The sequence below is a fragment of the Megalobrama amblycephala genome, linkage group LG3 (genome assembly GCF_018812025.1).
Source record: "Megalobrama amblycephala isolate DHTTF-2021 linkage group LG3, ASM1881202v1, whole genome shotgun sequence".
Lineage (NCBI taxonomy): Eukaryota > Metazoa > Chordata > Actinopteri > Cypriniformes > Xenocyprididae > Megalobrama > Megalobrama amblycephala.
The window spans coordinates 20,786,612-20,801,628 of record NC_063046.1 but is presented as its reverse complement, the minus strand read 5'-3'; the positions used below and the strand labels follow the sequence as shown (position 1 = coordinate 20,801,628).

General features: G+C 38.5%; 1 protein-coding gene across 3 annotated transcripts; it reads right to left on the bottom strand.

Moving 5' to 3' along the window:
• Window positions 1-1,456: 1,456 nt before the first annotated feature.
• Window positions 1,457-11,977, bottom strand: amfrb (autocrine motility factor receptor b). Of its 3 annotated transcripts, XM_048184613.1 has the most exons (12): window positions 11,523-11,977; window positions 10,792-10,884; window positions 10,478-10,642; window positions 9,911-10,066; window positions 9,739-9,779; window positions 8,940-9,072; window positions 8,678-8,811; window positions 3,790-3,900; window positions 3,395-3,585; window positions 3,002-3,093; window positions 2,876-2,905; window positions 1,457-2,777 (listed from the first exon to the last, which is right to left on the bottom strand). In XM_048184613.1, exons 1-11 carry the CDS (start codon window positions 11,772-11,774, stop codon window positions 2,888-2,890), a joined length of 1,386 nt encoding a protein of 461 aa, XP_048040570.1. In that variant the 5' UTR covers window positions 11,775-11,977; the 3' UTR covers window positions 1,457-2,777; window positions 2,876-2,887. The 3 variants fall into 3 exon arrangements, with proteins under 3 accessions (XP_048040570.1, XP_048040569.1, XP_048040571.1); XM_048184612.1 differs by having other exon boundaries at window positions 1,457-2,905; XM_048184614.1 differs by lacking the exon at window positions 10,792-10,884 and having other exon boundaries at window positions 1,457-2,905; window positions 10,478-10,570; window positions 11,523-11,959.
• Between the last annotated feature and the right edge of the window lie 3,040 nt (window positions 11,978-15,017).

Here is a 15,017-nt window from a genome sequence, read left to right as displayed (position 1 = left end):
ATGTAAGTGACAGTTGTTTACTTACTTTTTAATTAGTCTTCCCATTAAAGGATTAGTTCACTTTTAAATAAACTTTTGCTGATAGTTTACTCACCCCCATGTCATCCAAGATGTCCATGTCTTTCTTTCTTCAGTCGAAAAGAAATTAAGGTTTTTGATGAAAACATTCCAGGATTTTTCTCCATATAATGGACTTCAATGGGCACCAAACAGTTCAACGGTTTCAGTGCAGCTTCAAATGGCTTTAAACGATACCAGACGATGAATAAGGGTCTTATCTAGTGAAACGATCGGTCATTTAAAAAAAAAAAAAGTTCAAGTTTTACGCAATTACGTTGAAAAGGTCATGCTTGACATAGGCGGAAGTACCAACTCAGTGTTTACAAGTTGACTGTGCAAATACTAAGTCAAACGCCGTTTACAAAAAAAGGCAGAGAATTTAGATTTCCTTGGTGGAGCCTACATATGTGCATTTTAAGTTATGTTTGGAGGCCAAAAAATTGGATAACGATAGCTTTAAAACCATGTTACAACAAATACATGCATGCATGCACAGTTTTGAGGCAGTTTTAATCGCAATTTTGGTCATTTCATGACGTAATTTACAACAGAACAAGGACAGTGCATGCAGTTTCTTTTGCGCTTTATAATTAAGTATACAGCGAGTGCCGCCGCATTTGCGCGTACAATTCTTGAATGCGCACCGCAAACACAATATAACGGCTGACTGGACAGTCATGTTCATTTTTCTGAGTTTTGCTAACATAGCCTGACAACGTATCATAAGGCCGTAAGTTCACTGTTGTTCAACTGAAGCTGCAGCCTACCATTTCCGCGCTTGTTTGCAGGGGCGGTTTCTTCATTAGGGCAATAGGGCGACGCACCACCAAAGTGAGAAAGGGACGGATTTTTCAATCATATTCAACCACAGTGTTACGCTAGCTGTCACTGCTAGGCTGTTTGGTCTGCCTCTGGATATAGTCCAATCAGCATCGAGTCACGCTCTGTGGAGTACCGCCGGTTATATTAGCAAACTTGGTATAGTGTGGATAGTGTGATAATAAACTAAAAAATGTACATCAAAAACAGTTAAAAACATTAAACACTCACAAAATTAATCACAAGATCTGGGCAGCTATTGTTTACAAATCCAACACACTTTTAACATTTTACAGAAATGACAAAAATATTTAAAATATATAAAGATTGGCCATGTCAGAAAGTCATGAAAGATTAAAGTAATATCACAAGTATCATTATTTCTACCATGTATACTATTCAGCAGCCATTCTTAAATTATACACATATTATGATGGCATAATATCAGACATGTAGCCTAATATATGGCTCAGGATGATATCAATTCTGTGTTCATCATGCTTGTAGAGGTAGCTAAAATGTTAAATAGTTTAGAAAGATTGTAATGTTTTGGAATACAAGACACAATGTCTGCTAATAAAACACAAAACTCATTTTTATTTCTGGGTGCTCTATTTATAGCACAATTCAAACACAAGAGTGTTACATGATATATAGTACAACTGTTTTTCTATCAATGAGTACTCTGTGTATAATTGTGCACTATTATTTAAAAGAGTGACATAAAATATAATACTAATTTATATATATATTTATTAAGGGGCCCCCACCTTTTGGTGAATTACAGTGATTTTTTCCTGAAAATAATTGTTTATTGTAAGTACATGAAGTGAGGTTTTGACAAAATGTCACCTGGAGTAAGTCAGTTTTACCAACAGCAAGTAACAAGCTTTGGAATTTGAACATGTCTGTTTTTAAATGTTAAAACCATAGACTGCAAAAAAAAAAAAAAAAAAGATATCAGATAAACCACTGCCGATGTGGAAACTATTTGATCTGATCTGTGGTTTAACAGAGAATTCTGCGACAAATGTGAATGCTTCTCACAAGATTTCACAGAGATGTTATTTAATTCAAGCGCTTCCTTCCAGCGCTGTGTAATTTTGGAAACCATGAGAAACATTGTGCCATTAATAAGTGTAATATAGTAACACTAACAGAAATAACTATTGGCAAAAATGGTCTAATGTTTGAGTGCTTTTAAGTGCTTCACACAACTTTTCTCAGCACTTCAAAGCTATAAATATTGCCCAATTTGAATGTTATTTTTAATGTGATGTCTAAAACATTATTTGTTCATCCTTCATAGTTTGTCCCCATTTGTAAAAACTAAAAGTTTCACGATGTAGGAAAGCAAACACTTATTTAGAAATAAAAAAGAAAATAAATGACCACTGTAGTAGATGAAAGTCCCGCAAAACCTGTTTATATATAATAATAATAATATAATATATATAAGGGCTGTTTTTATATATATATATATATATATATATATATATATATATATATATATATATATATATATTAGTGTGTGTGCGCTTTAGCATTATTTATTTGTTTATATCGACAGACTATTCCCATTAGTGTTGAACAAACACACTTAATGTCTATTGCACATTTCCAAAGTGGCCCCGTACTTTCACTGTCTTCCTTCTAATAGAACACCATTTTTTATTCTTTGCTTTTACAGTTAGTTTTTTTCTTATGCATTTGTTGTGATTTTTTTTAATTCTTTTTAAAATCATTGTTATGTAAAGCACATTGAATTCCCATTGTGTATGAAATGTGCAAAAGGTATACAAATAAACTTCCCTTGCCTTGCCTAATATAGGTGTCATCAACCAACTTGAACTGAATGTTTCATTCTTTTTACATCTGCTCAGGAGAGCAATTTACATCTGTCAAGAGAGGCACCAAGAAATGCAGTCAGTGGCACATTCTTCTTAATTTGTTGGCTTCAAAACCTTTATAAATGATCATTCAGGTAGGTCTATACCTAAGGAAACATTTATTCCTCCTGGTGCACCTGAAAAGCAGTAAATGAATAATAGTTACGGGATAAAAATGCAGCTATTTAAACAGAAAACAATTTCATAAGGACAATTTAGATTCTCACATTTACCTGTGAGTCGTCTGCCTGCAATAGAATAATCATATTAGGCGAGTGCACAAATTCAACTGAAAGGCCAGGCAGCCAGTTAGCAATTTGGGAACCTGTAAGAAGAAAAAGAGATATTTCAGTAGATACCCAAAACAAAACAATCCTAAAATATGATTTAAGAGTGACTGCAGAGGAGAAGTCTAAGATTCCACTTTGAAGCAATGATCAAACTCTGTTTTTTAAAAAAAACAAATGTGCCTATACTGTACATTATCAACCCGTTGAGTCAGCAGTAACGAGTGTAAAGCTGACTTTAAAGCATTTTGGAGGATTCACTTTTGGGTCTTCAGATACGAACAATTACTAAAAAAAAAGTGGATATTTTTCAATATGTAAAACAATTATTATCTGTACCATCAAAATAGAAGAGGTGACTTTGGTAACTGATTGGAGCTCTGTTTGGGTTTCCCACAGCAGCTGGGCCCAAACTGACTGACAATGATGCCCCCTCCTGCTCATTTCTGGTTTGACTGCCACTCATATTTACAGACATCCTACATGTGGGACATGACATATCCTGTTCTAGCCAGGCACGCAAGCACGACCTGAGAACACACACAGATACCTGTATCTTGGAGACCATGTAAAAAGGTTTCCAAGCAAATGTCTCATTTATTTCCAAAGAAATACTGAATATTTTATAGTCACCTATCCAACTCAGTGCTGCATGAGAGACTACATTCACATACAGTACCCAAGGTGGATGAATAATAAACCCTTTTCTATCTGAAATGTGGTAATTTTCTTACTTGTGGAAAAGGTGCCCGCAGGGCAGTTTGTATGCCGTGTACATTTTTTCCCAGCAAATAGCACATCTGTCATCATGAGATGCCAGCTCTTCCATTGTAGCCATAGAAAACCTGCCAAGGGACATTCATTACTGCAGACCACTTCATTACCAAAACAGAGTGCACATACAACAGCTGTTACCTTACTCGTGTACAAAATAAACCAACATACAGCATAATACAGGGAGAAACAGAGTTTGAGAAACTTAAACTGACTTTTCAGCAAATTCATGTTCACTAGCATTAAGTACAACTATTAACTATTATTCAAATATTTTCAGACTGTGACAACATTCCCAGTTATTAACATTGTAAATCTAGCAATGTTTTTAATATTGTATTTTTTTTTTTTTTAAATGTACATTTATAACACTATACTTTGTGTTATTTTACCTTAGCACTAAATAACCACCAAAAAAAGAAAAAGTGCTGTGAGTTTGTAATATAATGGCTAAAAAAAAAAAAGATTTATCTTCTGACTGCCTTAATTTTTTACAGAAGAGGATTAGGGCCAAGCAATAATAAAAAAATAAAACCATCCCGAGATTAAAGTTGTTAAATTTCGAGAAAAAAGTCGAAAACGTTGAGAATAAACTCATTAAATTACGAGAAAAAACTCGTTATTTTTTTTTCTTGAAATTTAACAAGTTTTTTCTTGTAATTTAATGAGTTTATTCTCAACATTTTATCTCGACTTTTTTCTCGAATTTTAAGGGTTTTTTTCTCAAAATTTAACAACTTTAATCTCGAGATGGTTTTATTTTTTTATTATTGCTTGGCCCTAATCCTATGGAAGTAAATTAATGCCAAATGTTTTTGAAATAAAAAGCTTGTTGAATTGCTCTAACTGAAAAAAAATATGCATTACATTAGCTGTACTTGCATTTAGATGCACTGTATTTTTAAGGCTTGCATTTTTATGGGATGAAATTTAACACAGTCGTATATTTAAGCTGTGAATATTTCAATTAAAAATATTTCACACACATTTTCATTATTAAAAATTAAATAATTCATATTCAGATTTCAAATTTCACTTCCAAGATATTTATTCTGTTTAAAAATACAACCTATAAAATTCGACTAGCAATTTTCAGTCCATTTTATTTCACTTTACAAATTCGCTTCCACAAATTCAGTGGCTCAAATTCGGCAGAAAATTCAACATTTCACATCCGGGAACTGCAGGAAGAGCAGTAGAGTGCCGATGCATCATCTCTATCTGCTGTTAGTCTTCTTCACCAGCAGGTGCCGCTAGCGGCTGTTTAGGAAGACCAAAGCAACGCTAGTAAGTCATTCATTCATAAAAACGGATTTACAGAATTAGAACAAGCGGTAAGTGAATGTGTGATGATTATCAGGGCCAGTATAAATGCAGAAAAGCTGATAAAGACACAAAAGCTGCATTTATGTTTAATTCAGTGTCTTTACGCTTACTTTCCCTGTGTAGCTACAGCTTTCTCTACAGTGAACAAGATAACGTTATTGATCGATGCTGGTGTATAGATCAAACGTTAAATCTGAGATAGACATATATTTCTCTCTGTTGTTTAGTTTCCTTAACTTTGTATCGCAGCGCTGTGTTGTAATACTAGGGCTTCCCTCATCCGTCATAGCTGCCATCAGGACATATAAACTCTTAACACAGCTTAATGGACTCGTACAGTGATATAAAAGACCAAACTCGCACCTCATTTGTGATGTAGGTTAGACTATATAGGCTCCAAGAAAGCAGATACTGGCATAAAGTTGATTTGACGCTGAACGTTTGATTATGATATTCGCAAATTTAGGGACTGTCTCTAAAGTTACGACATTCTGTATTCACGTTTCTACCTTCTACCAAACTCTTGTAGACACACATGCACATATACATATTCAAACACACCTCACTCAAAGTACATGCATATATACTATTTCTTTTCTTTTTTTTTTTTTTTTACACGTTCATCACACATTTTTTTTTACTTTGTTCATTTTTTATTTTACCTGATCATAGATTATCCTGCTTATACAAATTTTAAATAAAATTTAGAAATAAAATTAACTAAGTAGAACTAATTGTGTGATGAATGTGTAAAAAAAAGAAAAAGTATATGTGCATGTACTTTGAGTTGAGTGTGTTTGAATATGTGTGTGTGTGTGTGTGTGTGTGTGTGTGTGTGAGTGAGAGAGAGAGAGAGAGAGAGAGAGAGAGAGAGAGAGAGAGAAGGGTGCATCACTCTTCGACCTGGCACCTATAGATGAACACTTCACAGGTAGTTTTGGTGATTGTAAATCATTCTCATCAAATGCTATTGAGCTTTAAATTATGGCATTTTTTTGTATGATCCAATACAGTAGTGAAATACATAGCAATCTTTACATATTACTTGACAGTTTAGTTGGAAACACTTTACAGTAAGGTTCATAATGTATTAACTAATGTGAACTATCCATGAGCAACACATTTGTTGTTGTATTTGTTAATCTTTGTTAACGTTAATAAAAATACAGCAGTTCATTGTTCATGTTACTTCACTGTGCATTAACTAAAGTTGACAAATACAACTCTTGATTTTAATAATGTATTAGTAAATGCTGGAATTAACATTAACAAAGATTAGTAAGTGCTGTAGAAGTGCAGTTCATTGTTCGTTCATATCAACTATTTAATATAAAGTGTTACCTTTTATTTTAATAAACATCAAAAATCTAAAAGGTTTGCATTATACCTGACACCTAGATGAACAATTTACAGTTGGTTTTGTGACTAAGTCATTCTCTTTAAATGCTATTGAAGGTAGAAACGTGAATACAGAATGTTGTAACTTTAGAGACAGTCCCTAAATTTGCGAATATCATAATCAAACGTTCAGCGTCAAATCAACTTAATGCCAGTATCTGCTTTCTTGGAGCCTATATAGTCTAACCTACATCACAAATGAGGTGCGAGTTTGGTCTTTTATATCACTGTACGAGTCCATTAAGCTGTGTTAAGAGTTTATATGTCCTGATGGCAGCTATGACGGATGAGGGAAGCATAGGCGCCGATCCCGTGGGTGCTCGGGGGCTGGAGCACCCACGGAAATGGTCGAGCACCCACGGAAATATACGAGATATTCTCCATTGATTTTAACCAATAGAAAATCAATTGGAGCTTTCAGACACTATCCAAACCCTTTTTTATAGTTTAATAAGACCGTTTATATGGGAATATTTTAATGGCAAACGTCGAGAGCGCATCCAAGTGATGCGCGAGCACAAATGGCTCTTCTCTCGATCAGATACATGAGCGCGCTCAAACACTCCTTGCATCAGATATCAGCGAGAGCATGACTCGCGACAACGCTCGTGAAAAGAATGTGCTTTTTGGGTCGAAATTGTCATATTGCTGCACAGATATAATGCAAATAAAACATCAAGTTGACGTTGATTTGAGTTAAATAAGAAGCGAACTAGCGCTGAAACGTGTTGTTTTTGAAATCATGCGTGGCTCGCTCGTGTAAGTTAGTCTTCTGACATACGCGTCAATCTATCGCTTGACTCTTCTTTCCAGGGAAATCATTAACAAAATGCACACAGACATGTCCCTGCTCTTGATATACAAACATTAATTAACTTCTTTGAACTTTATGAGAGAAAAAAAAAACGATATGAGGGTAGATTCGAACCACTGATAATTAGAGCACGGCTGGACCTCTGACTGTATTAACAACATTTCTACCACTACACTATTAGGGAACACGAAAAGTAAGTGTGGATTTATCTGTAATATAATATGAATGTAATGGGGGGCACTGGGCACCCACCGGCAGAAACATAAATCGGCGCCTATGGAGGGAAGCCCTAGTATTACAACACAGCGCTGCCATATAAAGTTAAGGACTAAACAACAGAGAGAAATAATGTCTATCTCAGATTTAACGTTTGATCTATACACCAGCATCGGGCAATAACGTTATCTTGTTCACTGGAGAGAAAGCTGTAGCTACACTGGGAAAGTAAGCGTAAATACACTGAATTAAACATAAATGCAGCTTTTGTGTCTTTATCAGCTTTTCTGCATTTATACTGGCCCTGATAATCATCACACATTCACTTACCGCTTGCTCTAATTCTGTAAATCCGTTTTTATGAATGAATGATGACTTACTAACGTTGCTTTGGTCTTCCTAAACCGCCGCTAGCGGCACCTGCTGGTGAAGAAGACTAACAGCAGATAGAGATGATGCATCGGCACTCTACTGCTCTTCCTGCAGTTCCCGGATGTGAAATGTTGAATTTTCTGCCGAATTTGAGCCACTGAATTTGTGGAAGCGAATTTGTAAAGCGAAATAAAATGGACTGAGAATTGCTAGTCGAATTTTATAGGTTGTATTTTTAAACAGAATGAATATTTTGGAAGTGAAATCTAAAAGGTGAATATGAATTATTGAATTTTTAATAATGAAAATGTGTGTGAAATATTTTTAATTGAAATATTCACAGCCTAAATATACGACCATGTTGAATTTCAGCCCATAAAAATGCAAGCCTTAAAAATACAGTGCATCTAAATGCAAGTACAGCTAATGTAATGCATATTTTTTTCAAATAGTGCAATTCAACAAGCTTTTTATTTCAAAAACATTTGGCATTATTTTACTTCCATATAATCCTCTTCCGTAATTTTTTCATACAGTATTTTGGAAAGTCGTGAAAATGCTAACAAGGATTTTTTTTATTTTGTTGTTGGAGCAAATGGGAACACACACACACACACACACACACACACACACACACACACACACACACACTGCAGTGTCCCATTCACCACTATAAACATTTACCTAACTATGGTAAGGCTTAAAAATCCTGTAACACCTACCTCATGTCCATAACATCATAAATATGCAGGTAATTTTTGTGTTGAAGTAACCTGTGTTGCATTTCCTGAGACAAGAACCGTAAATGTGTCAATATAATCAAATCAGCCACAGAGAACCAAATATTCCCATAGAGCTGAAAAAAGGCAAAAGACAAGAAAAATAAGTGATAATGATTCTAATTTAATAGTAATAAAAATAAACCTCTATAAATGGCTTGCTAAATTAATTAATTGTTTTTTAACATAAAAGGGATTGTCTCACCAGCATGTGGATATGATGCATCATATCTAGGAAAAGAATACCCATCTCCATGACAAAGTCTGTGTAATAAATACAGACCTCTTTATCTTCCCAAGAATCTTCACAGATCAGGTCATACAGGTGAATTGTGTACCTGAACAAAATAAAATATCATTTAGCAGGCACATAGCTTAAAGGACATAAAAGGATATATCTTTTATAAATGCATATAACAAAAGAATTCCAATCACATCTCATGGGTTTCATGCTTTTTCAGAACATCATGTAAATGAATGGGGAATAGGAGCTTTCAAGTTCCAAAAATGACAAAAAAAAAAAAAAAAAAAAAAAGCATTGCATAAATCACAAATCATAGCATATCAGAATAAAAGCATCATAAAGGTAATCCATACAAGTTATGTATGGTATTTTAAGTCTTCCAATTGTTATTTACAATTTACACAGACAAACACACACAAACAGGTTTGTTTTGCTATCAAAGTGAGGACATTCCATAGGCGTAATGGTTTTTATACTGTACAAACTGTACATTCTATCCCCCTACACTACCCCTGCCCCTAAACCTGCCCATCACAGAAAACATTCTGCATTTTTATATTTTTAATAAAACATTGTTCAGTATGTTTTTAAAGCTATTTTAAATATGAGGACTCATGAAATGTCCTCATATTTCATGTTTACGTCATAATATAAGTTATACAAATTTATGTCCTTATAAATCACAAAAACGCACGCACACACACACACACACACACACACACACACACGCGTGTGTGTGCTCACATTTACAAATACTTACCGTAGAATTGCATGGCTCATATATATAGTTACCATAAGGCACTGTAGAAAAACAATTATTTTTAAGAATCTGTACACTTAAAAACAAATGTATACAGTGCTTGCTTCCACATAAATACAGACTCAGTTACACATATACAAACAGGTTCACATGCACACAAATCCAAACTTACTTCAACTGCCATAAAGGACAGAGTGTGCATATCATGGGAAAAAAAACCCAACAGGCCACATATGACAGTGAGCCCCCCAGAGGACACAAACAAACACATCAACACCGACAACACGCGCATATGGCTGGCCAGAGTCGTGGTGGAGGATGACGAGAGCTATGAAATACAAAACACACAATATCATTCTCAAGTCATGCCCACAAATTACACTGAATACATGGCATTGAGATGATTATGACCAAATAATACAGATGCACAACAGAATTTTGTGTTACGGTGTCCTCATTAACCTCGCTGTTGCTGTGCAGGTGAGAGCACTTACATGGGGAATGATACTGATTTAAAGGCATAATCTTCTCTAATGCTAAGACTCAACTGAAAATTATCTTAGTAAACACACTAGGATTCAAGGACTCTAATGCTATTTATAATGTTCAACCTGAAATTGATATGGACTTGGGTAGTCACATGGTAGGTCATCTGTGTTTTCCACAGTTTCCAGGCACTAGATTTCTCTCTCTCTGAGTATTGGTTATCTGGATATCAACTGACAATATATTTACTTACATACTCAAAACGATCTTTGCAGAGCTGGGCCAAGAGCTGGAGAAAGAGAAGTGCAGAGCACCAAACACACCACATGGCCAGCTCCCTCTCCGTCTGCACATTCAGCACACCAAAGAGAAAGATGAACTTGTAGAATAGAAAGTTACGGATTTTGCCCTTGAGGTTCTTGCAGCAGGAATGTCAAGGCCAAAAATGTAACAAAATAAACAGAAGGGTTCATTAGTCACACAGTACAAGGCTATAACAAACATAATTATTTGACTTATGTTTAATCTCCGGTTTACATCAGGCTGGACATGTGCCATATGGATTACCTGTTTTTCATTCATTCTGAGATCACTGAACACAATAAACTGGATACATTTTGCCATCAGCAGGAGAAAACAGCACAGTGTGTTCACAAGGACCTGAGAAGATGAATAGTGTAATATTGGCTACTACTAGCTGCACTAATGTACATTTGCTCTAATGACACTAATTAAAACGTAATATACTGTCTATAAAATATAAAAACATAAGGTCTGAAGAATGGGCATGACCATGTTATTTGTTTTGAATGACAAAAAGAAAAAAATTAGAAAAATCTAGTTTAAAAGTCACGTGCCAATTTCTTAGAAATATATTTGTATCCATGCTGATTTCACACATCAAAAAAGAAAATTCTCAGCTATTTGTGTTAGTGTTCAAGTGGTCTAACCATTTGAAAGTACTAAAATGCAGTTGTATCTTGAATATACATGAATGCACAACTTTCATTATATTAAAAAACGTTTAACGTAAAAAACGTTTTTTAAAGAAATAACAGAATATTACACCAAACAAATCCAGTTTAAACAGCTAGATATTGTTTTTAATTATAAATTATATAATGGTATTATATATTATACAATCTAAATTATTTTAAACTCAAATGGAAAACGTTCGTCATAGAAGTTTAAGACAAGTTTTACATGTTTTATTTGCATGTTTTAATAAATGAATAAAAAATAATGTCATTTACTGACCCATATACAATCCTGGTCTTGTTAGGACTTGGACCACTTACCCATATACAGAAGCTATCCGTGGCCTGATACCACAAAACAGTTGAATGTAATTCTTCATTGTTGACATTGTCATCGCCTATCCTGCCATCGGGTGAGTTCTGAGAGAGTTTGTTCACTAGAGCGGTCTGAATGAGTGGATCTTTCGCCTCTTCATACAGGTTGTAGATGCATCTCGTCAGTAAACATACACTGAATGTTGTGTACGCTTTAGCCCAAGGCCAGGACAATACATCCACAACACTGAGCGCCATTCGACCACCGATGCACAACAATACACAAAAATAAAGTTTTTCTCTCTTTAAGCCACTGTCAAAAATAGTATACTTAAAGACATAAATATTTAATACTCATAAGCAGGATAAACTAATCTGTCTTTGAAGGCAAGACTTCAGTGGTGTGTGTGTCACTATTTCAGGTTGCACTGGAGAGGGCGTAAACAAGGGAGTAGATTTAAAACAGATTGTCGAATCTGCTCCTTCAAAATCAATTGAGATTATCAGTTTATAAATATTTACACACATTTAATTGGTGATATAGTGAAATTAGCTTTTATTTTTAAGTGTTTATTTCTCAGGTTAGGTTACTTTTTGTCTCATATTCAACCAAATTTAAACAATTATGATACAAAACCATTTATGAAACAAAGAAAATGTAGCAAAAATATCAAATTATTGTTTTGGCCAACAGATATTGTAATTGAGTAATTAAGTTTTGAGGAGTTAGTGATTTGTTTTGTTTTAAAATCTCTGGACTCTGAAGTCAAGATGCCGTTGATATTTACCTAGCTGGCTTCCAAGATCAGTGTATTTTTGCATTATATTTCAGAACCTAAAGTGAGCTGGAGCAGGCGGTTGAAGTAATATTCTTCAATGATATTCTTATTGTTACATTCTTATTCTTCGAGCAACTTAGTGGTAAGTGTTTTCTCTCTGAACTTGGTGTGTATGAGGGCCAGTGATGAGAATAAATTTACTGGTTACCTGTGGTTGCTTGGCCTGATGATGGACTCTTAGTTCCCTTTCGATACTTACTGAATAACGCAGTGTAACTGCATCGTCATTGGTTCACTCATAGACAAGTTGTTGAACCAATGACGGCGCGGCATAGCTGCGCGACCTATGGTGACAGAGCGCGTGAATATTCCCGCCTGAAATGGGTGGGGTTTAGGGCTATATAAGCGGGCGTTTCGCCATAGGATTTCAGTTCTCTCTCCTTCAGCGACGACTTCACATCGCTCCTCACTGATCTCCGGCATCACCGAAGCTCGCCTGGAAAGAAGCTCACCTGGAAAGAAGCTCTCGCCGTCGTCGAAGAGGCTCCCGCAGCGGACTGCTGAGCTTGCCGAGGAAGAAGCGCCGGCGCCCTCGTCGACTGCCGCCTCGAGCGCCGTCTCGAGCCGCCCGCTTCCCGCTTCTGGTCGCCTGCCAGCCCGTCTCTTGCCGCCATTCGGCGCGCCTAAAAGAGCGATTTTCCCGCGGTTTATTGTTGCTCTAAAAGAGCTTTCCAACAGCGGTTTTCGCCACTCTAAAAGAGCCCCTCAAACGGCGTTGTTACAAATGCCGCGCCACTCGTGTGGCACATGCAGACCCCATGCAGAGGCCGCGCTCACCGGGACCTTGTGTTCTCACTGTGAGAACATGAGTCTCGCCTCTCTGCGCTCGCGGATCGCCTTCTTCAGTGAAGGCGATCTCGCCGCTCGCGCCCTCCTGTCTTCTTCCTCCCGCGAGCCGGCTAGGAAGAGACGGCGGGGCAGAGCGGCCGAGCGCACGGAGTTGGATGACGTCACGCCGGCTTCCCCGCGTGCCTCACCCTCTCCCCCGAGAGAGCAGTCCCCCGTCCTGTTCTCCCGCCCTGAGCTGCGTCCCTCGGCAGATGCGAGCGACCTCATCTCTTTTGGCGGTTCTGAGGACGAGCCGATGGATGACGTCATGTCTCTCGCGGCCTCTGAATCCGAAGGTTGGGCCGGTGATTCTGACCCCACCCGCCTTCCCTCGCTGGAGCCCATTGACTGCAAGCCGGGTATGGATGCCGAGCTCTTCCGCATCCTTTCGAAAGCAGTAGAGGTGCGTGCCACAAAGGCCACAGCTCAGGCCATTGGACGATCCATGGCCAGCCTGGTCGTGCTTGAGCGCCATTTGTGGCTCAACCTGACCGAGATTAAGGAGATGGACAAGACGGCCTTTTTGGATGCCCCGGTCTCTCTTTCTGATCTCTTCGGGCCAGCAGTAGAGGGCTTTACGGAGCGTTTTACTGCAGCACAAATGTCGTCTCAGGCTATGCGACACTTCCTGCCTAAACGCTCTAGCTCCACGTCTGCTTCCAGCCGCCCCAAGTCTGCGCCGGCTCAGCAGAACAAACCTGCTCCCTCTACCTCTCAGGCAGCACCACCCAAGGAACAGCGCCATCGTAAGCGCTCCTCCTTCCCGAGGCAACGTCAGGGACCCTGGCCTAAGATTACACTGGACCCGACGCCTCCTAAGCCCTCCTGATGTTTCAGGAAGGAAGAGGATGGGGCAAAGTCTCGCCACGGCCGGACCACCCCAAAAGCTCTTTCGTTCCACCCCCCCTCCGCCTCGTTCAGATCCGGGCGTGGGAGATATGTTCAGTGTTGTGCTAACTGGGCCCAGTGCTGCGTCCATGCAAAACGCTATTCTTATGGCGAACACTATGAATATTCTACCTTCTCTAAGAAAGAGCGAAGTTCCTCTTCCACTCTCTCCGGTGCACGGGCCCCTGATGGGCGGCCCGTCACCCGATACCATTCAGCCCCTTGTCACGCGGGCCGAGGCCTGGCGGGCCATCCCCGGAGTGTCAAGCTGGGTTCTGGGAACCATAAGTCGAGGCTACTCGCTTCTGTCTTTTCTCCAGGAGCGTTTGAATCTGGGTCGGACCCCTTCAACGCTCAAAGTTTACGTAGCAGCCATTGCAGCGTTTCACGCTCCTATCGCTGGCCAGTCAGTGGGACGAAACAACCTCGTGGTGCGTTTCTTGAGAGGTTCTAGGCGATTAAATCCTCCTCGTCCTCTCACTGTTCCCACCTGGGACCTCTCTTTGGTCCTCAGAGCTCTTAAAGGGCCTCCCTTTGAGCCACTGCGTTCAGCTGACCTCAGGCCCCTGACGCTCAAAACCGTTCTGCTACTTGCACTAGCATCGGTTAAGCGAGTTGGTGACTTGCAGGCCCTCTCCGTGAGTCCTGCATGCCTTGAGTTCGGGCCCAACGACTCCAAAGTCGTTTTGAAACCTAGGCATGGCTACGTCCCTAAGGTGCTCTCGACTCCATTCAGAGCACAGGTTATTTCCCTCTCAGCGCTTCCTCCCTCGTCAGACGAGCGAGAGTTGGAACTACTCTGCCCTGTCAGGGCATTAAGGACCTACGTTGATCGATCACAGCCTTTTCGGCAATCTGATCAGCTCTTTATCTGCTTTGGTGGCCGCACCAAGGGGTCTTCGGTCTCAAAGCAACGTCTTTCGCGTTGGATAGTCGACGCTATTGC

Coding starts and splice junctions, on each gene's coding strand:
- amfrb (XM_048184612.1), bottom strand. CDS start 11,774: ATGGCGCTCAGTGTTGTGGATGTATTGTCCTGGCCTTGGGCTAAAGCG. Junction 10,643..10,791: donor TCAGAATGAATGAAAAACAG/GTAATCCATATG, acceptor TCCTGCTGCAAG/AACCTCAAGGGCAAAATCCG. Junction 8,812..8,939: donor TGCATCATATCCACATGCTG/GTGAGACAATCC, acceptor GCCTTTTTTCAG/CTCTATGGGAATATTTGGTT.